Genomic DNA, 27,688 nt, shown 5'->3' with positions numbered 1-27,688 from the left:
CGCCCCTCTGTTTCCCTATAAAACCCCTCACCCTCTGCCATCTTGCTGTCTATGCTCCATGCGTGTCTATACAGCACATGCCTATGCACCACATGTGGCTGTGCATGTGAGGCCTTCGCCCTCGAGGCATCTCTGCCTCGGGGAGGTCGTTGGCCTCTGCTGCACCATGCGAATAAACATCTTCCATGGACACAACGCATAGACCCTCCTCGCCTCCTTTATCACCGCTGGTTGTGGAAGCAGACGAACCAGAGCTAGCCTTATGGCTCCCTGGCCGGTGAGAGCGCAGTGTCCAGCCCTGGGACAGAGGGTTTGGAGCTCTGAGGTGCTGAACCAGGCTGGGTAGAGATGCTCTCTGGTAAGGTCTGCTTTAACATCCTCTAAACCGCAACAAGCCATCACTACCATATTGCAGTTTTCATTTGCAGCTCTCCCTTTCTTCTCAGACCTGAAACTCTGGAATTCTGTTGCAGTGGAGAGGGTACACAGTCCTTTGGCTTTAAAATTAAAGGCATCCAAAGCCTTCACAGACAGTGAAGGACGTTACATTTAAAGAGCCAGCTGCTACCTGTTCAGAAACACACAATTTTCAATATACCACATAGTCAACTCAGATATCAGTTGGAGGATTTTTTGCCCCGGACCTGAAGGAATAATATCTGTTTTAAGGAAAATTTGTGCTTCCATGGTAAATGCTCACAGGAAACATGAAAGGTAAGATTTTGGGTACAAGTAGCGTAATAACATTTGCTTTTAGTGTGTACTCAGAAGTACCTTTTTAGTTAAAAGAGCAACAATTAGCAATTTATTTGCTTACCATATTTGCTCAAATTGCTCAGTTACAAAGGTCTAATTGGGATGAAATACCTAGGGATTTTACATGAAGGAAGATCTCACTTTTTTTTGAGAGGCACATAATTTTCTTTCAAAATAAAACAAATAATGTTCATGTTAGGCCGAAAAAAAGCTATACTTCAGACCATCTTGAGTGTGACTAAAAGAACTTACTTCAGATTTTACTCCTATGCCCAGATCTCATTCCAGAATTTTATGGCTGCCATGGGTTTTTACAAGAAAATCATTACATGAGATATGTGATAGCAGTGAGTAACAGATCCATGTCATTACCAGCACACAGAAGCCTACAATTCAGTAAAGAATTCTTTTATATTTTTCTGTATATAAGCCCAAATATGTACTACAGCTGGCTGTGAATAATTCACATAAGTTTTCAGAAGTCCTTTACAGAATTTGCCAGGAACTGTGTTTTACACTTTCCCAAAATTTTTATCTTTTGAGTGAAACAATTCCAATGTAGCAGAGCTATTTATGTTTAACTTAGAAATATATCCAGTAGTTAAAACATTTATTATAAAACGTTTTCATGATGAAGTAACTGTAAATGTTTTAATACCTTAAGATAAGCAATCTGTCCACCCATTCAGCTAGTAGAAATCAAAGTGGAAATAACCAATCTTGTCACCTCATTGGCAATCACCATTTTCAGACAGTGAAAAACATCTCCCGTTTGCAAAAGATTAAATGTAAATAATTAGGCCACATGTGGTGCCTAGGCCTATCATCAAATGCTGTCCTGAGGTCATGAGCTTCAACATAAATCATGTTTCACAGACCCTCTGAATACAGTGGGAGAGAAGCAGGCCAAGGAAAGCACACTGCAGGCTAAAAGGGACCAGTGATGCTCCAATGTTACAGATACAACAGAAAGAATGTCTCAAAATAGAAATCTTCTTTATCACATGCCTGAGGAGCAAGACTTAATAAAGACAACACACATTTCAGTATGCTGCTGAATTGCCAATGAGAGCTAACTTAAGTAGTGCGCCCTGCATAAATATGATGCTGTGGTGCTCAGCCTCTTTGTTTGAGTCTCCAAAGCAGGACTTCTGCCCATGTTTAGAGCAGGTGAAATGAGGAGAAGCAATAAGGCCAGGGGAAGGGACTATTCAGGGCAGTGAAGTGCAGAGAATAGTGAGCATGGGAACAACGTGGGTACCTAAAAGACATCTCACTTATCACTCAAAACAACAGAATCCACAAGTTCCAAAACTTCATATACTGCTAGTATTACAGCATTGCTGTACTCTTCAGTTGTATTTTCTCACATAAATGTTTGCACGTGTTTTTAATATGAAACTGAGTAAACAAACCACCCACAATACATTACACCATAATGTTGTTCTGTCAGAAAACTGTTCAGTTCAGAGAATGTGCTGGAGAGGCACGAAAACAGGACACCCTAGGGAGAGAAACTGACTTCACTGGGGAACAAAAAAGAAACAGGTCACAGGTCACAGTACCATGTGTCCTTAAGAAAGCTTTTTCCCTATTTGGTCCACTAGAAGATAGGGTTACTTGTAAAACTACTCACCATCGAATTTCAAAGTTGCAGTCTTAAAAAAAGTTAGGTTGGTTTCCCCATTCTCATTTTTGTACAGCCATGTTGGCATTTCAACTCACACAGAGAAACACATGCTGGAAAACATGCTTACAATATACTGCTTGAAAATAGTGAAGATGCTTTGTCATCATTTGCCATCTATGATGCAAGAATAACTGCCACTAACAATGTGGGGTGAGACCATACCTTGCCTCTTGACTAATTCAAGGGAACAGCAAACAAACCAGAAAGATTTTAAAAAATAACTGCAGGCTCAGCTGTTTCCTTCAGTCATTCTCCTAGTGAACGTACCATTTAAATAAGCATTTTAAGCTCAGCATGCAATATTTTTTCAGAAAGTAATCTCATTTGCTGCATCTTGATACTGTGCCGCTTCTCTTGGTATGTACCAGAAAATTAAAACTTGTTTGTTTAACCTGCTGCCTAATTCTAAGAACATCAAAACAGATTTCTATCCTTTACCTTCTTATGACTTGGTCACAGAGGAGGTCACCTCTTTTTATCATGTCATCTTTAGCTCTTCAACTGAATTTTTAAATGAACATTACAATAAATACTGCAAATAAATTTCTATTTCTATAGAAATAGAATTTCTATAGCATTCTATTTTCATTGAATACACAATTAGGCACAATTCTTGCCAATACTCCTATTTTTAATTTTTTAGTTTTAGGTTCTATTATTTCTGTTTTCTCTATAAACAATCTATTTTTATCTCTGCTAAGCAAAACTAAAAATATAAGTACTTGTTATCTCTAAAGCAAAACACTGATAACATGAAATCACAGAATCACAGAATGGATAAAGTTGAAAAGGACCACAGTTAGTCATCTGGTCCCACCCCCCTGCTCAAGCAGGGTCATCCCAGAGCACATGGCACAGGATCATGTTCAGGTAGTTCCTGAATATCTCCAGCGTGGGATACTCCACAGACTCTCTGGACAATCTGCTCCAGTGCACCCGCACAAGTAAAGAAGTTCTTCCTCATATTCAGGTGGAATTTCCCATGCATCAGTTTCTGCCCATTGCCTCTTGTCCTCTTGCTCAGCAGCCCTGAGAAGAGCCTGACTCCATCCTCTTGACACCGTCCCTTCAGACACTGATTGACATTGATGAGGTCCTCTCTCAGTCATGTCTTCTCACCTTATCATCTTTTTCACCCTCCGTTGAACCTGCTCCAGGACCTCCACATCTCTCTTGTCCTGAGGGGCCCAAAACTGGATGCTGTGCTCCTGATGTGGCCTCACTAGGGCTGAGCAGAGGGACATGATCACCTCCCTCAACCTGCTGCTAATGATCTTCGTAATGTACCCCAGGATAGCTTTGGCATTCTTGGCCACAAGGACACAGTGCTGGCTGATGAACAGCGTGTTGTCCACCAGGACCTTCTCCACAGAGCTGTTTTCCAGCAGGTTGGCCCCCATCCTGTACTGGTGCCTGGGGTTATTCCTCCCCATGTGCAGCACCTGTATTTGCCTTTGTTGAATTTCGGAATGTTCCTTTCTCTCCAACCTGTCAAGGTCCTTCTGAAGGGCTGCACAGCCCTCTGGGGTATCTGTCAGCCACTCCTCCCAGCTTTGTGTCATCAGGGAACTTGCTGAGGAGGCATCTTCCCTTCATCCAAGTCATTGACAAAAAGTTAAACAATACTGGGCCCAGTTTTGAACCCTGAGTCACAACCAATGACAGGCCTGTAATTACAGTAAACTCTTTCCAACTGAGAAAACAAACCCTTGTAATATGTATGACTGGTACTTTTATTGGTACATCTCCCTTCTAGGATAGACACTGGCAATCCCAAGCAGGTATACTCTGCAATAGCTACTTATTCAGTCAAAATCCCAACTGTTAAATCTTAGCAGATGTTAAACTAGACTCCAGCATCTCATGACTGATCCTTTGAGTCACTGCTGGCAATACCTCTTATCCAGCTAAAGCAGGGACATACCTGAAAGTATAATGGAAGGAACAACTATCCTAAAAGCTGTCAGTACTTTGAGGCTGTTTAAAATATAGTATTACTTGTCCAACAGCTCATTTACTGGTTTTCTTTTTTGTTCCAAAGAGAAAAATCACCACTTTATGGGAAAAATACTAAAGCCTGTAATGACAAAGCACTGTCCTTGACTAATGGTTCATTTGTTCCAGTGATAAGGGACATCAGTTAATCTAACACTGTGTTTTCACCTTCCTGTTATTGATTTACACTTAACTTTAAGAAAGAACAACACTTGTATGCCAGTGTTTGTCTCAGAGCAGTTGGGAAACAAGTATAGCATGGCAACAACCATGTTGTTGAACTCACAGGGAACTGATAGTCATCCCTCCTGTAGTACTAAAAGGAGGTTTAAATCAGCACCCAGCTTTGTTAGGCTGGCAACTGAGACTACAGGAAACACCAGAAAAAACACTGGAAACACCTAAGTGCATGTGACAGCTAGAAAAGAAAGGAAAAACAAATAAATAACATCCTCTAAGTATTTAATAATATATAAACATGATGTACTGTAATTTTGAGTTGCTGTTTAGTGTGAAGGTAATTTAATGAAGCAAAATAGTATAAATTGAAACTAGAGAAAAAACACAACAGCTGTTAGGAAGCAGAGATGTGCCAGCATGAAGGCATAATAACCACCAGCCACAAGCCTGATTATACCATTTACACTCTTTTTCAATGAAGACAGGGAAAATCAGGAACACTGTGAGTTATTCATTTTTGTAAATTATCCCATCATTATATGGGAGAAAGCTGCTGTACAGCTGAAGATTAGCACAATTTTTGCTAGATGACAAGGTATGAATAAGGCTTATCCTTTTGTTACACTGTAAAATATTCCTCTGCCACATTTTATGGAAAAGCAGTATGTAAAAAAGTCTACAGGTTTAACATTTTGTTCTGTATGACAGTTACAAGTTCTGATCTCTGAGAAGCCAATGACATAAGTCGCAGTAACTTCAACAGCCCTGGAGCAATTTGGTCATGTCCTTATTAGCATCTCACTCAGTAAAACATCCTACTGGCATGTCTTGCCTTGTACAATACTGTAACTGTTTCCTCTACAATGACTTGCCAGCACTCACAGAGATGACCATTCAGTATTGTAATTCCCCTGGGATGATAGACAAGGAAAAGCAGACAGCTCTGAACACGGCAACAGGCTAAGTAAGGTATGCCTAAAGTCTTGTCTTGAGAGTTTTTTTGTTGACAAAAGGGTATATAAAAGAGAAGTGGTCTTCCTGGAAAACATTCCATAACTTTAGCCCTTTTACTGCTCAAATACAAATGTATCAAAACAATGTCTATGACTCTGAATTACCATCCCACCACTCTCCTTTTTTGTGGAAGGATTTAGCTTTCCACTAGAAAATAGGCAATACTGCCAAAATTAAAAATTGTAGTTTACATCTTTTAACCAAAGATTATGTTTACTCTTTCAGGAAGGTAATGAGTATTTCTACAACTTTCAAGAAAAGATAAGTGAAAACAAATTTGCAACACCTTAGATATTATCACAGCACATACATTATTTTCTACATCTTGCACAGCTGCAGGGAGATTGGATAGAAGGAGACCAACTTTCTTAAAATCGAACATCCCAATGGACCAAGGACCTGTGGTGGGGTGAATCTGCCTGGAGCATGCACTGGACCAGCTATCCTGAGAGGATGTCACAACTAGATTCAAATGGCAGCTCTGCTATTTGCATGAGAGAAAGAGAGGAAAGATGCACAGAGAAAAGTTTTTCTAACACTAGACATGTTTGAATTTTGTGCGCATGGAATGAAGACTAGGCATCCAGAAGACACGCTGTCATGACTGATTTGGGGTCTTCCATGCTTCAGGCAGTGTAAGGAATAAACTTGGGTTTGTGTTTTAGCAAAATCTTTCCCCATGATTTTCACAAGGAATCTGATTCCTAAATACTAAGAAATATGTATTCCTACAGACCTAGAACTGGTGTACAATTTAATTCTGTGACCATGCTCTCTTTACTGTGCTTAATACAATCAGTGGTGCTACTGCCTGTTGTAATACTGGAGAATACAGTGCAATTACTTTCTTTCTGTAGTTTTGCAACTCAACATTTCACTCTTTAAGCGTTTCTCTCCCTTTGCAATGAAAGGGATAAACAGGACATCAGTGACCTAAAAAGGCAGCAGTAATTTTACATAATTTTTGATTACAGAGAATATTGCCTGAGGACAGTCAAAAGGCTAATGGTCAACACATTTTGCTGGGATAAAAGAACCCTCATTAAAGTCCTGGGTGTGTTTGGTTCAAATCAGATACAGATTCATGTCTTACATTTCACCAGAGTATTTGGTATTGCAGGATATAAAGTTTTCTGAAAATTATGGTTTCGAGGAGCCAATATTTTCTGGGGAAGAATCAATTCACCTGAAAGTGACATGATATTTTTTGGATATTTGCTTCACAGAGAAAACAGCTCATAAGCAAATCACAAAAGAAATCTCATGTGAGTTCCAACAAAGAGTACTTACACTAATATTAAAGAAAATCCAGTATTTTAGAAAGTCCTGTTTTCATGCAGACACAGTTTGAGCAAAATATCAAATCTTGGTAATAAATACAAAAAAGAAACCATAGTAAACACTGGTGATTGATATTTTTCATGTCGTTAAACCTTTAATAAAAAATTAAAATGCTGTGTGGCATTCGCACCAGAAAGAGAGGTAAGTATTGTAAATATCATTAAGATAGGAATAAAAACATGCAGAAATATTTTAAGAATGCCTTCTGTAATGGGGTTTGAATTAAATTCATAACATATTCATGTCTCCAGTGATCACAACAGAGTTACTAAAGTAAATTTGAATGTGGCCTAGGATCTCTTAGTCTTATAATTACAAAATGCATTTGCTTTCCCAAGAGATTTATGCAATACTTCTATTCCAAAATAAATAGTATCAGTCATTCATAGTCCCTTAATTCAGCCAGGTAAATAACTGTAACCTTGTTTCATGGTACACAGACCTTTCACAGAATCTACTCCAAAGCAATGAAAATGAGGACAGACACTTCATTACATATATGTCTCCCTTCATGAACACAGTGCAAAAGTAAACATACAGAAAACTTAACTCTGGTTGAGGGCACTCAGGTATCATTGTTAAAGGTTGTAGGAAAATCTATACTGAAGACTTGCATCATGAGGCCTTCTAGAATAATGTTCCTTCAGTTCTTCCATTCAATTTGTATAAGAAAGTTGTCTTGCAATGTTTAATGATTCTGAATTTATTTACTGTATTGTCTGTATATAAGAGCCCTATGCAGCAACTGGGTCACACAACACCAAGCACTGGAAGAAGACTTCAGATGTAGTGTCAAACTCCAAGCTCTGGAGTCTGATTTGCACTTAAATCCTTTAATTTCACTGCTCTTTATCAGGATAAGGAGCTTTAATGTTAAGGAAAATCAACCTTTTTTCTAGTCTCAGATTAAATCTAATTATTGGCTAATAGCTAAAAGCAGTGAGCACTTCAGCAGGTATCTCCTTTGGGAGCAAAGGTGCTGGTAATTCCCCTGAGAGGCTTCTACCCTATGGTCAAAACTGAGCAGGTGCTCTGTGGCATCCTGGTGCATGGCAGGTACCCTTGCACTAATGGAGTCACTGAAACTGCTGGAAGATACAGGGCTTTCAACTCTTGGCTTAGAAAAATCATGCAAAGAAAACAATGGACAAGGACCATGTGATGGTCTCCAGAAAAAACATGTGATACACTGAAAGCATGGTTGTGTGAGCAATGTATGTGTCTGAGCCTCACCTGACTGCAGCTTGGCAAATATGCTTTTCCTAAGCACATATTTACCGGATGCTATCTGGAAAAGGAGACAGCACTAGACTGTCTAGAGCACTAGAGCTTTTGATCAGCACAATGTGGCAGCTCTTATATTCTCATAAAGCTCTGAACAGCCAATATGCCCTATCACTAGCTTTAATAATCAGAAATTATAATACTGGGATGTAGAGAAAAACTGGAGTGTTATAAATGATGCTATTACGCAGGGATATGTGTTAATTATTGGCACCATAGTAAAACCACTATGCTGCTATCTCAGTTATTTCTGCAATAACTTATCCACTTTCTAGCAGTGACAACCTACAATGACAGGTGAGGAAGAAGGACCTGAACTTAAATTGAAAGAAATAATAAATAAGTGACAAAAACAAGAGTATCTGTACTTGTCCAGTACTATATTGTCTTCATTTTTTCTCCCTTGCCACATTTCCACTGACATGAGGAGGTAATTTACAATGTCAAGGAAATCCATGTCTGCCTGTGCTGAATTACTGCATTCATATTTCTACTTGTTTGTAGTGAACTAAACTCATAAGTCCAGCTATGCAGATGAGTCATACAGGCTGTATTTCATTTAACAAGGCATCTTTAAATACCACTCTTATTTAACTTGTACTCATTACCATCAGCAAGCAATGTGTGTGCCATACTATCCTAATTGCCAGAAATTTGAGCAAGTAAATCATTAAAAGGTTAAGTTATTTTTCATGCTAAATTTAATGTACAGTATTAATCAACTTTATTTCATTATTATGAGTAATGCAACATCCTATAGTCAAATCAATTTATAATTATGCCAGATCATATGGCAGGGGGGAAACAAGAACAACAAACAACAGACGGATGTAATTTCTGCTTAAATTCTCCATGTAAATTACAAACTGTTAAGTCAGACAGGGCTTTCTTTGCAGAACACAACACCCAGATGGAATCTCACCAGCAGAGCAAGAACTGAAACGCATCTTTGTCTCAACTTTTTAGAAAGCAAAGTAACCAAATGTCTTGTAAACACCACCCAGCCTGCTTTATATTTCCCTATTTGATCCTTAGGGCTGTTTTTTGATATTATTTCTGAATATAAATCTTTGAGACAACAGTGAAATGAAGCCATTTTGGCAAAAGATGAGACATGCATGAGACAATTTCATGTGTTGCTGACATCACCACCATAGGATGGATCCTCTTGTCCAGCATGGAAATCTACAGAGGTAAATCTTCAGATACATTTCTGATGGGTGGTGTGCATCAGGCACAGAGCATCCTTCCAGCTCCTCCAAAATGCAGTTCTATATATAAGAAGCATCTCTTTCCTGTGCTACCTATTCCAAAATATTTTATTCTTATTAATCATGCTGAATATCAGAGTACCAGTGGTAAATTCAGAGTCCTTAACACATACGCAACTGCAACCTGTCAGTTCCCTGAAGCTTAGAAAGAAAGCTCTTGGGTACCTCTTCCAAATAAATGACAGAGCTGAGTTATCCCTATAATTTGGAGATACAAGGATGTACAACATTATATATGGGTAGTTAAATATACCTCTTAGCAATATTAAACCAGTTAGTGGGAAATAATTGATTATTCACAAATTAGACAGAAAACTGCAACTACTCTAAACCTATCTCTAACATCTCTATTGAAGATGCAAGCTGATCTAATTTGGTTCATCACAATCAATTTGATTCAAAGGGAGGTTTCTATTTATTTGTTCTGATAGGTTTCTTAGCATTAAAAATATGCTCCTAAGAATTGCTTGTAAGTCTGCTTCCACACAGTTGTAGAGCAGGTAACTTCCTAGGCACATTTGCGCTCACCTTGTCTCTGCCTGGATATATTAACTGTTGTTGAGAGTTATACTACTTAATTAGGAAAAATAATAACTATTCTAATTACCTTAGAATAGTTATTCAGGCACAGCATAATTTTTCTGTGGAAAAAAATCCCCAAACACACACATATTCCAAAGACTTATCTCCAAAATAGTTTTGGCAACTTCCCTTTATCTAATGATGTACTTTGAAATGGCAGTTGTTGGCAGGAGAGACAGATGTGATATTTTTATCCTGATAGCCATAAGTCATAGAGTTTGCTTGTTCTTTGCATCATCAGAAATCAACCTTTTGAGATGTTCCAGATCCCACAAAACTAACAATTTGCAAAATATTATAAATTACACACTATCAAGGTAAAATAACAAATATTTGTCTTTGTATTATTTTATAGTTTACATTGTAAAATATTATGGGAAAATGCAATGAAGCAGAAATATATAAGGCAAACAAAATTAATTTATATTGCAAACATATGTGGACCATTCATCATTCATTCTTAGAAGGTTAACTGTGTTTGAAAGCTATGGCAGATATCATAATGAAATATCTACTTCAGAACACTTTTGTGACAGAGTATCTTAGGTCAAGCGGAACACACATGTGTGGTCACATTGCTTAATGTTAAATGAATAATTAGGTTTACATTTATGATTCAACCAGAAAATATACTATCAGGCAGAACTGGAATCACTGGTTTTGGTTAGATATTAAGCTGAACATTTTGACAAAAATAGTATACAAGTCACAACACTGGAGAGAAAAGTGTTGACAAGAAAATGATGAAAAGACATATTTACCTTGTGCAACTGATAGTATTGTTTGGCACCTATTCCTCCTTGCTCTTCTCCTGTCCATAGCACCAAGCGCAGAGTCCTTTTTGGGCGAAGTCCTAAAACACAGTTTTTAATATTGTTTTTAATACTAAGTATGGATATATTTGAGCATTTTTTGCATTGGTCTCTAGCCTCCAGTAGATGAAAAGCCTGTGTTTCCACAAACTACATACAACCTATATAAAGTGTGGGTTTTTCTGTCTGTAATACTTTTTTATTGTTTAGGGAGAAAGTTTGGGGTGTGGGAGATAACACACACGAGGAAGAAGGAAGCAGCTGTAGCTACTGCTACAATTGCAGTAGCACAAGACAAGCACATTTCAGGGACATACTTACTGTAAGTGTCTGAAAACCATACCAGAAAGTAACTACCCTGATAGATTTCTGAAACACATGCTTCTGCCATAGTGGTGGTCTGCCATAAGTAATGTGTGTCTGCTTGCAACAGATCCAAATCAAATTTTCATGAAAACTACCATTGCTTTGTCATGGTTAATTTATTACAATTAATTGAAAATGAGCTGCCGGATTTTTATGAGAAATGTTTATCCATTTCAGGAACTGAGGAGCTATGTAATGTTATTTTGCTTTTTATCAGAGAAATGAGAAGCAACAATCTGTACTTTGGAATCTGAAATACAGTCGGCTGCTTAACATACGCATGACTTTCTGAAACAAGGCAAACATGAAGCCATTTTGTATTTTGCTGTGGTGGGACAATTAGAAAGATAAGTTCTCAGATAGATTTTGAAACCATTTTTGCCATGGCAGAACTGATCAGATAGAAGTTGCTGCCCCCATTTATTTGATTGTTTCTATTCATAAATGAATACATTGAGAGAAACTCGAGAGCATGGAACAGGAAAGAGATAAAGAAAAAACTGTTCTCTGTGCAGTGGAATGCTAATTATGTTAGAGAAAAAAATAAAGAAAAAACATGAGAAGATTATCACAAGTGATAAAGCATAAAGTACCACACACACTTCTGTGCTGAGAAATACTATCAGTATCACCGCCAAAACTTATTTCATTTCCTAACTGAACTCCATGATGGCTGCCAATAGACTTGACCTTCATTAATTTTTTTCTTTTGACACAATGAATATGATCTGAAGATTTCTTTCTTGAAACTACATTCTAGCAATCCTCAGAACTGAAGACAGAATATAGAAAAAATACCGCAAATCTGAATAAAAGAGCTTGTATTTTGCAGTATTTCATGATGAAGTGCATACAAGTAGTTTAAAGGTGTATTTTCTGAATGTTGATCTGCTGACTGTAAACAGAAAAGCTGTCAAACCCCATTACTTTAGAGACAACCTCCTGCACACCTGCCAGTGGATTCCCTGCTCTCCTAAATCATATCAGTAAAGGATTAGCCTCCTTTGCTTTTCAAATTAGTCAGATGGCATATGAGGTAAAATTGAGATAATAAAATAGCTATCAGTTTGAAGCCAGAAAGACTGAAGTCTCAAATAACCCCGAAGGTGTCAGCAGCTTGGTTAGAAGAGGTGGCTGTAAAGAAGAAATAGTGCTGGTATAAAACATAGAGGCCAGTCCTGCAGTATGGTTCCAGCAGCACCATAGTTTGAGTGGAAAAAGGTGGTTTATTTGTCATATCACAAACGCAAAGTCCAATCTCCAGCCTACCACACCAGCCTGTGAGAGTAGCTTTGGCACGAAACACTTAAGACAGAGCAGAAGCATCTCCTGGCTCCTCCCAGGCAAAAATCAAAATGCTTTAGTTTGCTACTGCTGCCCTAAGAGGGACTTGGGTCAGTGATCAGGGTCCTCATGGTTGGCTCAGATGGGCTGTAAGCTCAGCTCCTGCTCTCCAGGGCCTTGAGACGATCTCGGCTCACCTGTGGAGAAGACGTTTGAGATTCTTATGCCTCCCTAGCCCTGTTGCATCTGTCCATTAAAGCTGGGGAAATAAAAAGGCCCTGCTGAGCTTTGGTCTTTTCCTGGAGTTGTTATATCAGCTCTTCCCATCTCACAGATTTCTGTCAGCAAATTCATTTGCATGTTCTACTGAAATTAAATGGGCAACTTAAAAAAAAAAAAGGTAAGCTCTGGAGGCAGTTATTTTAAATATAAACAAAGTCTACAGAGGAAAATTTAATTTCCTCATCATCTTAATCTGACAGTGATAAGTATTTATCTACCCGTTATTAAAAATGGAGCTAATCTGACCAAGGAACAGCAAACAAATCCAGTATTCACAAGTAAAATTGCTACAAATATTCTCAATGTGTGTTTTTATTTTAAAAAAATGAAGTACTCTATTCAAGTTACATTTTAAAAAAAATTTTTATTTGATTTGCTTCTACTGGTCCCTAAGCAAGGTATAATCCCCACAAAATCAGAAGTATTACAGATCACAGCCCATGTATTGAAAAGACATGGTAAAATAGCAATTTTACCTAGAAAACTATGTTTTATGATGGATGTAACATGTAGAGGGGTAGGTAGACAATTTTTAAATGAAGAAAAATTGTTACACAAGTAAAATGGTGCCTCTTTCCTTGTTATCTGTACAACTTAATACATAGAAGAGACTATCAGAAGAAAAAACCTACAGATGAATTTCCAAATCTCCAAAATTTTAGAAAAATGTATCAGCATTTTTCCCCCTTCTACCTTACCCTTAACTGGGAAATAAAATCACAGTCTACAAAGTCAAATTATAGTCTAAAATCAAAGGTGCATTTTGCTGATCAGCCTCTGTATTCTTATGGTTTATCACAAGTATGAAAGATGCTATGGGCATGTGGACTCCTAAGTTAAAGAATGAAATAAAAACTTCGATATCGTCGATCCATGACTAAGGATACATCTATAGCAAGCACAGCAGGACCCTTGTGCTATTACATTCCCTCTGTTCTGGAGTGGCTGCTATCCTTTCATTCTCCTTGGATACCACAAACACTACAGTCATACCAATGTGCAGGTCTTAGTTACTCTATTTTCTGTTTCTTTTAAATCATCATAGATTGCTCACATTTATAGATATATATCAGCAGTAAGACCCAAATTTCATGTCCTACATGTCTTGCTCATCCTTGATAGAATTGAAACGTTCCCACACAGCAAAACTGAAATGAATTTTTTGGAACATGTAGAGACAAATCATAATGGTTTGTCACATGTAAAGCAAAAAAATAAACCCACTTCAGTCTCAAGACAGCATACAAGTCAGGAAGGAGAACTTGAATCATCTTTTTTTAATCAAAATAGAGATTAGTACTATAAACACAAAATTTCCTTCAGTAACTATTTTCCCACTTTATAAACATAAATTCTGACTGATGAGGAGGATCACAAAGATAAAGTATTTTTTAAGAAGATGATGTATAGATGGCTAACAGGCTTCTTGTTTAAGCAGGTCCAGGGAAGGGTACAAAGATGATCAGGCAGATGGAACTTCTCTCCTATGAGGAATAGCTGAGAAAAGAGAAGACTCCAGGGAGACCTTAAAGGAGCCTGCCAGTAACTGAAAGGAGTCAATAAAAAAGATGGGGACAGACTTTTTGGCAGGGCCTGTGGCAATCAGGACAAGGAGTGATGGTTTTAAACTAAAGGAGGGTGGATTCAGATTAGATCTAAGGAAGATGGTTTTTACAATGAGGGTGGTGAAACACTGTCACAGGTTACTCAGAGAGGTTGTGGATGCCCCATTTCTGGAAACATTCAAGGTCAGACAGGACAGGGCTCTGAGCAACCTCATCGAGTTGAAGCAGTTCCTACTCATTGCGGGGGGCTTGGACTAAGTGACCTTTAAAGATGCTTTTTAACCCAAAGTGCTACTAATCAGGTCACTACCTGCTCTTCTAAATAGACTCTCCTCATCTTCCTTGTAGGCTCCCTTCACGTACTGGAAGGCCACAATCATCTCTTCTCCAGGCTGAACAATTTCAGTTCCCTCAGCCTTTCCTCATAAGAGAGGTGCTCTATCCTTCTAATCATTTTCATGCCCCTCCTCTGCACTCGCCCCAGCAGGTCCCCATCCTCCTTATTTTGGGGTCCTCAGAGCTGGATGCAGTACTCAGCTGGGGAGACCAGAGAGGCAGAATCCCCTCCCTCACCCTGCTGCCCATGCTGCTTTGGATGCAGCTCAGGACATGTTTGACTTTCTGGGCTACAATTTCACACTGCCAGGTCATGTCCACCCTCTCCCAACCAGCACCCTCAAGTCCTTCTTTGTAGGGCTTCAAAGTTAAAAGCTTCAAAAAACAAGCTGAAAAAAACCCCTTTTAGTACTACTTAAACCCTGACTCTAACATATTTCTAAATCTCTAGTGAAGCTCAAATTAGACATGGGAAACAGCTTTTGGCTTGGGAAACTGCCTTTCTTTTCTTCTTAAATCAGTCAATGCAGTGCAATCGCCTTGATTTTTGTCTGTTGATAGATTCTTTTTGCAGCACTGAGGACAAAGCACTGAAAAAAATAGCACTAGGAAGCAAGTAAACCTCACAGCCTCTAAGGTCTGGAGTAAAGAGAGATGAGGTCTGGAGGAGAAGAGATGCAGCATTGCAGGAAGAAGACAGAAAATGGTCAGGTCTGGGGCTGGAGAGAGGGAAATGAAAGTGGAGTGATGAGCCAAGCCGGATACTGCAGCTCAGTCTCGCCTGGGGCTGTCAGCTTGCTCAGAAATAAGTTTTGGGGGTTGAGAGGACACGACACTGCCACTGGCACAGACTGTGAGCAGCTGTTTGGACAGGGCCCTGCAAAGAGGGCACAGGGGGACAGCAGTGCCCAAGGTGAGGCAGTCTAGGGAAGGACTGGGTTTGCAGAGCACCAGCAGCCTTGACAGCAGTGCAGCAAGACACTGAGATTATGCAAGCAGTTTTCTTTTCCTGTTTTTAGGGAGGCTGACGATCTTATGACAGAAGGGCATATTTACAGAAGAGTGGAGAAGGGAAATGTGAGAGGTTTTAGATAGATTTATTTTTAAAAAGCAATGCAATATCCAAGAGGAAATGTCAAGGAAGGAGCTGGGTATACAAGACTGGAGGGGAAATCTGTGAATGATTTGCAAGTCCAGTAACTAAAAATAACAGGGATTAAGCCTTTTGACTGGGGAGGTGAGGGGGAGAAGAGGGAAGCCAAGCCCAGAACCTGGTGCTATGGGCTGCAAGTCAGATGGTTACAGTGTCAGAGGGAGGGTTTCTCTGTGGACACCTTCCTGCCACCTGGCAGCACAGCTCAGGGGCACTTCAGACGAGAAGTACTGCCAAATGTGCTTGTCTGCACAGGGGATTTTAAACAAAGGACTGGTTCATGTAGTGTCATGGAGGCATTGCAAGTCATGGGTACCAAAAAAAAAAAGGAAAAAAAATCAGGAGAAGAAAAGGAAACACAATACTTGCCTGTGTAAAACAGCAAAGCACAGAGTGAGCAGAGAACTCCTCCACCCCATGCCTTGCTCTGGTCCTGTCAATGTGTTCTCCAAGTCTCACAAAAGGAATAAAACACTGTCCCCCTTTAAAACATACCTCTTTAGGTACACATTCTTCCTTAAGGGTATTTGGAGATCTCATCAAATTGTAGAGCAGAAAAGGCAATGTGGGGACCCACTCCCACACTCTCTGGGATTAAAAGTATCAGCCATGGCTTGATCTTAATGAGAGGTGGGTCTGTATTCTGCCTCTGCTGCTCTGCTCTTTGGATTAGAAAAAGCAAATCTGGTAGACTTTTCTGAGAGCTGATGAGTCAGAAAAGGCAGCAGGCAGACTTCTGTCTCCATATTGAAAATTTATACCTTAAAAAAAAATGACAGCAAGGACAAGATGCCTCTTACTTCAATTGGGAAGGATTTCATGCCAATCATGTTAGAGATTTGAAAAAAACCCCAAAAACAATAACACACAACAGCTACTATTGCCAGGTTTTTAAGATTTTTATAGATAATCAAAGCTCAGATTTTTTCTTGAATTTTCTGGGTAAATTAAAGTTTGCAGAGAAGCAGCAGTCCACAAGACAGAGGGTAAAATTGCTATGAAGTGCTGTATATTTAAATTTACCACCAGATTAACAACTTTTTATCTTTGCAGTCACCCCTCTGCTATGTCAACACAGTACGAAAATTGAAGATTTAAGTACTTGCCAAATATGCATTCAACCAAATGTTAAAAAGAAGGAATAAATGCATTTGTAGTGTAACAGCATGTGCAGATATTTCATACCAAGTAGATTTAATAGAATTGAAAACGTGAAGGTCAGAATAAAGTACTCAGCTTTGGGAAAGTGAAAAGAATGTAAGAACAAGAAGTTAATATCAGACATATTTGATTAAAGAAAAAAAAAACCACCCAGCAACTGTAGAAGTCATTTAATTATGTTGCACAACATATCTCCTAGGCAGCAAACAACTACACCACCACAAGAAATTCAGAAAAATTTTTAACAAAATATTTTGCAAGCACATTAAAATTGCATTTATATGACTTCAATTAAACTAGCAGAAAAGGAATTACTCCAGTGATCATATTTTTAATAAAACATATCTTTAGTCCTCATATATTAGCTGGTGAATTTGGACTGGAGAAATGTAACTTCATACAAAGACTACAATAAACTGTATAAAAATCTGTCTAATGGTTTTCCAGTCGCATTAGTCATGGGTATAATTCAGATGAGAGTTACAATTTCAATTTTAAATAAGTTTTAAGGGGGAAAAACTGTCTCCTTATGAATTACATAAATAGTAACTCAGATAGTTACAATTAAAGACTTAAAAGTCTTACATTTCTGTAGTTTTCTGTGCTTTTTTCCTATGAAACAGAAATTTGACTGTGCCAGATCCATATCTGCATCTATAGGAAAGCTGATTTATGAAACCCCAGTTCAGTTTAAGGCTGGCAAAGAGACAATGAGGGGAAACTGCACATATCATCTATCCCCATACGTTTCTCCCTTTTTCACGTTTCATCATCGTCTAGGAATGTGGGAAAGCTGTGTAAAAGGTGTGATGACTGGGACTAGATTTTGTCAACAATCATCCTTCCTTCATCAAGCTACTCTAGCAGCAATGGCATCACCATTCTACCCTGGGTGTGAAAGAGGAAAATGTCCCCACTTCATCTACTTGACTGCTGGTATTCACTGGCTCTGGCAGCTCTCCATAGCAAATATTTTCTTACGTGAAAGAACAGGACTTTTAGAAGCACTTTGAGGCACAGTCCAAGCAGGGTCTAAGGCAGCATGCAGACATGACCAAACATGAGCTCAGTGCACAACACAATAGCAAAAGCAGGGAACTGTTTCCTCTGTATCACAACCCACCACTAGAGTGGTCTTCAGTGTGTAGCCTTTCCTGGAGTCTGTACTACTCAGTAGAAGCAGGAGTTCAGATAGCATGAACTGGCAACACCTTACACTGCCTGCAGTTCAAGCAATTGAAGGCAACAAAGACAAGTTTGTCATTTGACAAATTCACAGCTCAGCCATTGACTTCTGAAGATGTCCCCAGACTGAGCAGTAGCTCCTGGATAGATATGCACCTCTGGGCTTGGCAGAGCACCAAGAGGTGACTAGCAGTGAAGCAAGAGACACCCAAGCACAGCCAGAAAAAAGCAGAAAACATGTTTCTGAACCTTGAAAGATAGCTTGTGGGTAAATGTTGCTGAAAGAAACCTGGGATGTGAATAAAGAACCTGTTGACTGTTTGATTCCCCCTGTGCTAGCAGAGATGGGACCCTGAAAATAAATTAGACTGTAGTGTCAAGTAAAAGACCCCATCAGTTTCTATTCTCAACAGGAAAAAATTCATTTCCAGCTGTTTTAATTAAAAAGGGGCATGACAGTTATCACTTTTCAAGTTTTTCAGAAGAAAGTAGTGAAATTCATCCATCAAAATTGACTGCATTTTTAACTCCAGTAGGCTACCTCTACTGTTTTTAGGAGACCTAACATACTATGTTTGGAAACCTGGCACTGCCATAAAACCACATTCTAAAGACCTTTCTCTATTATTGTCGTTATCCAGTTCCTTCAAGCTCCCATTAGCAATGACATTCCCACATTTCCCACACTGGAGTGTGAGGTGGCTTTGGCAAGGCTTGAGGAGGGCAGAACACCTGTGGTCTCAGCTGGGAAATGCCCCTCAGCCAAGCAACACAGGAGCACAGCTGGATTAGGAGCAAAGAGGCAGCCCTGGCTCAAGCTCTGAAACCATTAGGTACATACTAGCTGCTTCTTGCTCAAATACACTGTACACAAGTGTGACTCCCAAGGAAGAACAGCTGCAGGCTTGAAATGTTGGGAAAGAAGAACAAATATCTCCTTCACAGAAACTGATGACCAACATACAAAAGAGGATCAAGTCCCACAGGCTGTCCAACCAAAGACAAAATTAGGCACCAAAATAAATTTTGTGTGATTTTATGGTAATACTCTATATGCAGCTGCTTAGCTAGTCTTTCACCTCAACTGGAAAAGCAGCTTCTTTTGTAAACCTCATGTGAGAGAGGGATATGAGAAGCTGTCATTTCAAATGACACCAGAGCTCTAACCACACCAACACGAAAATGCTTAGGCAAATGGCAGTGGCCAGCTCCAGAGGTGTTATTTTTTGCACATATACTAATGAATGCAAAATCTTAGTATTATAAATGCAACCTGAAAACAAGCTGGGTTTGAGGTTTCTAGACTGTAATTGGCAACACAGCTGTTGTTCTGTAAACTAGAAAGCCCCAATTCGCTTGAGTGCTGTCTCTCCTACAGCTTCCAAAGGCTGTCATCACACCACATTACAGCTCATGCAACACTCCATGGATTCCCTCAGCTTAAAGATGGGAACCCCTAGCCTTTCCTCTAACAAAACACCTCTAGTATCTTCCCATCATCTCTTAATTACCCCAAATAACACTCTCAAAACTGCCATAGAGATATTTGCTATCTGCCACACAGAGTTTGCAGACAGATTAAAACCAAACAGAGTGGTGATTACAACAATGCTACAAGTGTCCTGGTAACCAGGTGTTTGCATACTAAGAAAAGGATAAAAGTGCTTTCTTCTTGCCTCTCCTCAGGTGGGACATAAATGCACTTGCCCATCCCTTCTCAATCACCCATTTGACAAGGGTATATCAGAACTTCATATTCTAAATATGTTTATGCCTCTATCAAATTTAGTTAAAATAGATCAAAAGACTAAAACTTGCAGAGGGCTGGGCAGGGCAGCAGCTGCCAGACATCACGGGAGGCAAACTGCACATTGCACAGGTTTACTGCCATGGACACTCTGACTGCAGTTATGAAGGGTAATTTCTTAAGCATCAGAAATCCTCAGCTAATCAAAACAGCCTTGGCTTCCCTGAAGGAAAGGGAGTTTACCAGTTCAGACCAGTTCACAAACTGCCTCAGCAACTCTAAAAACATCTTTATTCCCAGTAAAGGGAATAAGGAGCAATAACCAGCTGAAATGTTCATCTTTCTTCACATAAACAATTTCTATGGAAACACTTCTAGTTCTTCCATTTTTAAGCACATCTGCCATGAAGAAGCTTGCCACAGATCTTGCCTATCAGTGGCATATATAAGCTTCAAGAATTTAATTCATGTTTTTCTTCCCTTTGTGCTTCATTAAACTTCATTATTAACTGTGAGAAAAGACCCCTTTGAACAACAATACTCAGTACCTCCATTAGTTGGTGAATTTTTCTGAGATTAGCTATCAGCGAAGCAAGCAGCCATGAGAGTATAGTTGATACAAAGAACGTGATAAGGAAAACACTTCTTTTTACTCTGGTCAGGAGATGCCTACAACCAGTGTGGGTACTAAAGGGAGCACAAGCTGGTGCTGACATTTAACTACATGCTGAAGGGCATGTTTTGAGAGTGAAATTGCACCTGCACAGAAAGCATAGCAAGATTCACCTTGTTGAACTATAACCATCTAGAAGTCAGCATTTGCTCTGAATTTGCTGCCTGTGCTTCCTCCCTGAAGGAGGAGGAGAGGGAATGGCAGCACCAGCAGGTACCCCCTTCCCATCATCCCACTGTGGAAGACAATCAGAGAGATATTACAGCTATTAGACGCAAAGTATTCAGACAGACTGAAACTTTCCACTTGTCAGCTATTCTCTTTTCCAGAGCTAACCAAATGGTTATAGCTTTAAATAGTGTTCAAAAACTACAGCAGCTCAAAATCAGCCCTATGTTTTTAAGATACTACTAATTTTAAATGTGTACATGGGATTTTACATTAATTAAACAGTTTTATTCCACTCTCTGGTAGTACTAGTATAATGTAAATCAGTTTCAGTTCAGTCTGACCTTCATGTAATTGCCTTTCTCTCAAAAAGAAACAACATGGGAAGTCAAAATGGAAATGAAAAAAAAAATGCTAACAAATACTTGAAGTTTTGAAGACTATATTAAACTACTTCAGATTGTGCTACTGGTACATATCCTTGTGGGGAGCATGTAAATATTATGGCATCCGAAATGCTAAAAACCCCAAAGCAAAACAAGACAGAAAGAAAAAAGTATACCAATATGGTACAGATATTGCCACCTCAATTAAAAAAGATAAAAGCTAACACTGAAGATTCAGGAAATATGAGGAAGTATAAAGGCTAACACATTAAGTAACTGTTTTACTTAGAAATAAAAGCAAAAACTATTAAAATTTTACTTGAGGCAAGAAAACAAACTGCATTGCTTAAACAATCTGACCATCTTAAACCATAATTTTAATGATTTTTCAATTAATTTCATGTATTTGGTCCTAAGCCAGTAGCTATTAAATGGTTTTGGGAGGAGGTTATGTTGAAAGTATGGAATTGCATTTAAACTATAACAATTTTTTCAAGTATTACATGAAATTTTCATAATCCGAATTAACAGGCATAATTTGTATCTTGTCCATAAGCCATGTCCAAGAGTCACAGTGATATCATGATAAAATGCTATTAGATCACCACTGAAAAAAGCTGCTTCAATAGTGTAATAGTATATTGCTTTCATTAAGCCAAAGGACCATGGCAGAAGTACTGGCATTATTTCTCACTACACAATATAAACTTCAAATTCTAGAATTCATATTTCAGAATGCTCATTTCATCTTGAGGATCATATCACCACAGCTCTAAGATCAGTTATACTCTGGTAAATGCAGACACTGTTTTTACGGCTACACAATGCGTCATGGCTTTAAGACTCACTGTACACAGTAAAAATTTCTACACATGCATAGAGCCAATTGAGTTGGCTTATCTTCATTTCAAATGTATTTGGTGGACTAGTCTGAGACTAAATTTATCAGGGTCCAAAAGGATATCAAACAAACTCTCCACAGTTCAAAAAAAATGCATATCCAAAACGCAGTCTATGGGATTGATTGTAAATACAAGCCATTAATTTGTTTCTCACACCATCTCCTCTTTTTTTTTTTTTTTATTTTGCTGTCTGTTGGGGGTTTTGATGTTTGTGGTTTTTTTGTTAGATTTTATATGCATAATAAGATATAAAATCTGCATTAACCAGTCTGCTCTGGAGGGCAGTTTGTGCAAGGCCCTCTGCTCCTTGGTTATCTACAGATATGAAGAGCCACAAGTCCTCTCCCAGCATTATGTTCCTGCAGAACATTGGTACAGCAAGAAGAGCTGAGCACAGCAGCTGCCCAGAACAGAGGGCATCAGCAAAGGCTCCAGCATTTCCCAGCTGAGAGAACAGCATTTCACCACAGGTTGCACAGCAAACACACAGCCTACTATCAGAGGAAATCAAATATTTGAACAAGAAGAAAGTGATGCATTTCAGTCATGCATGAAGGGAAAGCCAGTGAATAAGAATTATACAATACCACCATGAACTTGCCCTTGAGAAACACAGAACAGTTTATTCTGAATGGAACAGAATAGCAAACACAGCAGAATAACTTTTTTTTCCCTTGAAGGTGGAGGAAACATAGACAATTTTCCAAGTGTCATAAAAAACTATTAAAAAACACTAAAAGAAGGAGTACACCTGGATTCTCAATAGAAGAATTCCATTTAGTTTGCTTTTAAAAAACAAAATAATTAAACAGATACACTTTGTTTTAGTTACAGACTGATAATCCAATCATTCCAAGGCTGGGAAAATGGGAGATTAGAGGTTCAAACAATGCAAAATAAAGGAACTCACAGGGATGTCTGATGTTCACAACTGTAGGATGCAAGCAGCTAATCACATAACAGAGCTTGTGTATAAAGAGCTTTTCAAGAAAGACTGAGATTGTTGAAGTGCACAAATCCTTCTGCTGGGAAGCAGGGAAAGCTAGTTTATTATTTAAAGTCTGCCAGGGCTAAGAGCAGGAGCAGCAGCTAATTTTAATTTCTAACGAATATGTTGGGCATTCCCCTGGACCACAGGTTATATTTGTGGAAAAAGGGAATAAGGAGGAAAAATAGATTCCAACTGATGAAGGGGGCAAAGCATCCTTGGATATCTATTCAACAATAACAGACTTTTGTCTGTTTTGAACTAGTTTAGGGGGATATAGAGACAAAATGAATATTTGTGCTCAGACACATGGGTAAAATATAAAATCCAGTTTAGATATCATACAAAATGTCCTGGAAACATAATGCATTAAAAATATTTTAAAATTAAAAATTTACCCAGATCCTTAATGAGTGATAATGCTTCCCATGATATAAATGCTCCACCACCATCATCCATAGCTCCCTGCCCAACGTCCCAGCTGTCCAGATGTCCACTGACCAATACAACCTGGAAAAGCAGTTATGAGAAAACATATCTACATGAAAACACTGAATCAGAAAATTCTATTTAGCATTTAAGCATTTTAATGATTCTGTTATAAAGTTGGCATTTTAGTTTAGAATGGGCAGAAAGAAACATTTCAAATAAAATTAAAACATTGTTCTCTAGTTGCTGAAATAAATCTGGGATTCTACTACTTCAAACCACTGCCTAAGTGAAACTAGATAAGCTGTGAGAGATGTTTAAATGAAAGGTTTTATCTTGTACATTAAGAAAGTGCATGCTTTCTGGAGATGCAAGACTACTGCTGACTGGTGAAATTTTCTTTCATATTCCATCTGTTTAAGCCCTTAGGCATGAAATTTGATTAATCCTATTTTTCGGTGCATAAGAAAAAAAAAAGAACTTAGACTGAAGCATTCCCAGAGGTTTTTGCTTCATTATGTATCTATGGTACTTGTCACAGAGGATCTGTAATTTATGACTGGATCCCCTATGTCCTACAACGACAAGGTATTTTATAGTTCCATTAGTCAGAAGGATATTGTAAAACATGGTAGCAAGTCCCAGGTGGGTTTTCTGCAAAGAAAGTTTTGTAACTATAGTAGAGAATAGTAGTATGGGCATCTCCAGAAACATCCACTTTCAGATTTGAACCCTTCAAATGTTGATAAGCAGCATAGGACCAATACCACATGTGTGACAGCTCCCTAACGGGGCCTTAAGCTGAAGGGCTGATGGATCTATGATTATAATGGAAAGCTCAGGGAGGGACAAAACCTCTGAGCCAGGCAGGCAGTATGGTAAAATGGTGCAACAGCACAAAAACAAGAGCAGGAAGCATTCAACCTATGACCACTCAGCACTAAGGAAAAGCTGAAGGAGACCCTGGAGCATTGACCTGTGTCCTGCTCAGAGGTGGCCATACACAAAGGGCTTCCCACAAAGGGCTTCCCACTCTCTGGTTAGCTAGTGGCAAACAAGTCTCAGAGTTGCGGGATCCTGCTGCAGTGTTCATGGCTCACCTGGGTGCCCCAACCCCCTGGGAAAGAGATGGGGATGGATCCTGGGCTTGGTACACTCCCAGGACCCCCTGCTCTCCAGGCCAGTTGGAAGGCACCCAGGCTTGACAAGGTGACAGCCACTTCTCTCCCCCTCCCCTGGTTCCTTATATGGTTATGATTCTAGAATGTTCTTCTTTGTTCGTGTTTAAGCAGTTATTTGGTTGGTTTTCTTTTTATAGTACTGTTATTTCCTTGGATATATGATTTGTCGCTCAGAAATCCCCCTTTCCCCATTTGTTCCCCAAATCTCCTCCTTCCCTTTCCCCTCCCCCTATAAAAGTTACTGTACAAGAGGGCTCGGGGCCATTTTGTCGATGCCCCGAGACCCCTCCAACTCCCCTCACCCCTTACCCTAATAAACCCTTCTTGGAGCACCGACAATCTGGACTGCATCTCCTGTTTTGCTTCGCCGACCTGCTGACAGCACCTGCGCTCCCTCGGGGCCCCGCCCTCTCCCGCAGTCTCTCCCTTCCCCGAACTCCGGGGTGGTTGGGGCACCCACGGACGGGACTCCCACAAGATCCAGAAAAATGTGAAAAACGTTAATTCTTTCTGCCACCTTTTTCTCCCTAAGTAATGAGGATGTCCTGGCATATTATCTCATCTTTCATTCATCACAGGACAACTAGTCTAGAACTGAAAATGAGAACATAATGAGTTTTTCCTTTTATAACTCCTGTAGGGCAAGAGTCTCTGCTGTAAAGTATGCAATGAACATTGTAAGGAACTAACTTGGGGCCCAAACATGAAGATCTCTTTTTTCTTCTTCACATGAGATAAATCCATGTATGTATGTTTTCACTGGTTATTAAAATTAATGGACTAACTGATCATGGAAAGATAAAAAGTATCAAGTACTCATCACACAGCAGTGTTTTTTTCATCCAACCAAACACAAACTCAGGTAACATAAGTGAAATACCCATAGTATTAAACAAGGGCCATGAGACAGTACTAATCATACCCATTGAACTGCCATGGGTCCAACCAGAATGCACCAAACTCCCTTTAATTTAGAGAATACAGTATGAGATAATTATGAATGTGTGTGTTACAAAAAATAGAATGGTCATGCTTTAGAAGCAGGAAATGCTTGTGACCAACATCTGAAGAGCATCTTACTTTTCCCTTCTCACATGACTCAACTCTCTCTTCTGGTTATCCAGCCTTAACATGTGTTTGCTTTCCTGCACAGACTGATTTCCGTGGTAGAAGACAGACATGCTGCAATCTTTATTCCAAAACCTCCTAGCCTTCAAAAGCACTTAAATTTGGATGGCAGACCCCTCTGCAAAGAATTTCTCAGGGGTTGTGCTGAGATTTAATGTCATGATCCTCCGAGGGCCAGCACAAAAGATTGCAAGCAGCACGTCTTCCAGGGACACTACCCTGCAGTGGAAGTTCTTAATTTGTAGCAGCCCTTTGCTACAATAGCAACATAGCTTGAAACCAGATCACCTGAGGACAGTAATGCCAGCTTTGGAGTTAGAAGCGTTTCTGAAACAAGAGCAGACAAGAGAAACACTCACTGTGGTACTCATTGCTCTTTTTGCCTTCTTATGAGGGAGGACTACACACACACACACACACACACACACACCCACCTGCTGGTGATGAGGGCAATGCATGAAAGAATTCTGCTTTGTGTTCATTCATGAACGTGCAGCCCCTTTGCGACCTGCCTATGCGGGAGAGAGCTCAAACACCACCACACCTTGCAGCCAACTAATGCAGACTCAGTACAGCTCCCCTCAATGAAGAATTCACAAATAATAATTTTTTTTAAAAAATAACAGAAAAGGCTCTGAGTGAAAACCCAGTTGTCTGTGGTATAAAGGATGTCTATTCCACAGCTTCAAAACTGCTGTGTGGCTGGTTTGTTCTTAAAGCAAAAATTGGTTTTAAGAAAATAACTATTTTGTCTCCTGGGAAACAGAGCTTCAAGATGAAGTGAATTATTTAGAACAAGTTTGTAAACTCATTGAGAGAGAAACAAGTTTACAATAGAAGTGATGCCTTGTCTTTAGCAGTGAAAGAATACATCACTAACGCTGTTCCCTGGCAGCAATCTCAACAGAGCGTCTGAGAGGGAATTACTCCTCATTTCTGTGGAACAACACACATTGCAACAGCAGGAAATTCTGAATCAGAAGAAGGTGGTGTAATCTCATTTGGGGTTTCAGACTTCAGTTGGAAAGCATCTTCACCAACTCCAGAACATTACACCAAAACAGATCAAGGTTCAAGTGGACTGAGAAAGTCAGTTAATTTAATGGATGAACTTTGACTTAAATTTACTTAAACTGTTGCCAAGAGCAATTGCATAAATACAGCCATTGTAATTCTATGTGACAATTTCTTCAGAACAGTTGTTTTTTCAAACTATCATGTTTTTGTAGCAGCTGCAAAAATGAAAGTTTCACTGATCATGCTGGATAGCCATAGACATTCTTAAAATAAGACACAGTTATAAAATAACAAAACCCACAGTGTTTATCTTGGTCTTTAAGTAGACAGAATGTGTCTGAGCAATGAATGGAAATATTTTTGAAAATAAGTCTAAACACTGTATTATTTAAAGTAATACAAAATAATAGCATTATAATACTCTGTATAGGTGGGCTAATAACACAGGCAGTTGAAAAAGCTATCAAGGATATATGACTATTGCATTTTCCACATTGCTCTCAAATCTGTTATGTGATTCTCAGCTCCAAATCTACACAGAAACTAATAACTTATATTTGCACATAACAACCTTATAAAAGTGCCAAAAGAACATAAGCTTTGCAAAGCAATGCTTGGAAGTACACGTAAGCATAAGTATTTGTTTTAAACACATTGAGAAACCAAAAGCAACTGTACAGGACAGTACAAATGCAGCAATACATATTTGCCAAATTGACCAAAAATAAATTTAGGATAAGAGAGTTTTCATGCAACGTGACAAATTAAGATTTATTTTTCTTATTCTGTTTCCTTCTGCATCAGCATGATGT

At 39.0% G+C, this 27,688-nt stretch overlaps 1 protein-coding gene across 1 annotated transcript in view; it reads right to left on the bottom strand.

Annotated features, from left to right (window-relative positions):
* The window catches only part of CPQ (carboxypeptidase Q), a 140,667-nt gene that overhangs the window by 25,851 nt on the left and 87,128 nt on the right, over positions 1-27,688 (bottom strand). The window contains exons 5-6 of the mRNA XM_085053264.1: positions 23,520-23,631; positions 10,875-10,966 (exon numbers count right to left, since the gene is read on the bottom strand). Of these exons, the coding sequence (XP_084909390.1) occupies positions 10,875-10,966; positions 23,520-23,631 (204 nt within the window). The remainder of the gene's footprint in view (positions 1-10,874; positions 10,967-23,519; positions 23,632-27,688) is intronic.

This window comes from Lichenostomus cassidix, chromosome 2 (genome assembly GCF_008360975.1).
Source record: "Lichenostomus cassidix isolate B80296 chromosome 2, HeHo_3.0, whole genome shotgun sequence".
NCBI lineage: Eukaryota > Metazoa > Chordata > Aves > Passeriformes > Meliphagidae > Lichenostomus > Lichenostomus cassidix.
Note: the sequence above shows the minus strand (reverse complement) of the source record. Positions and strands in the feature narration are given on the sequence as shown.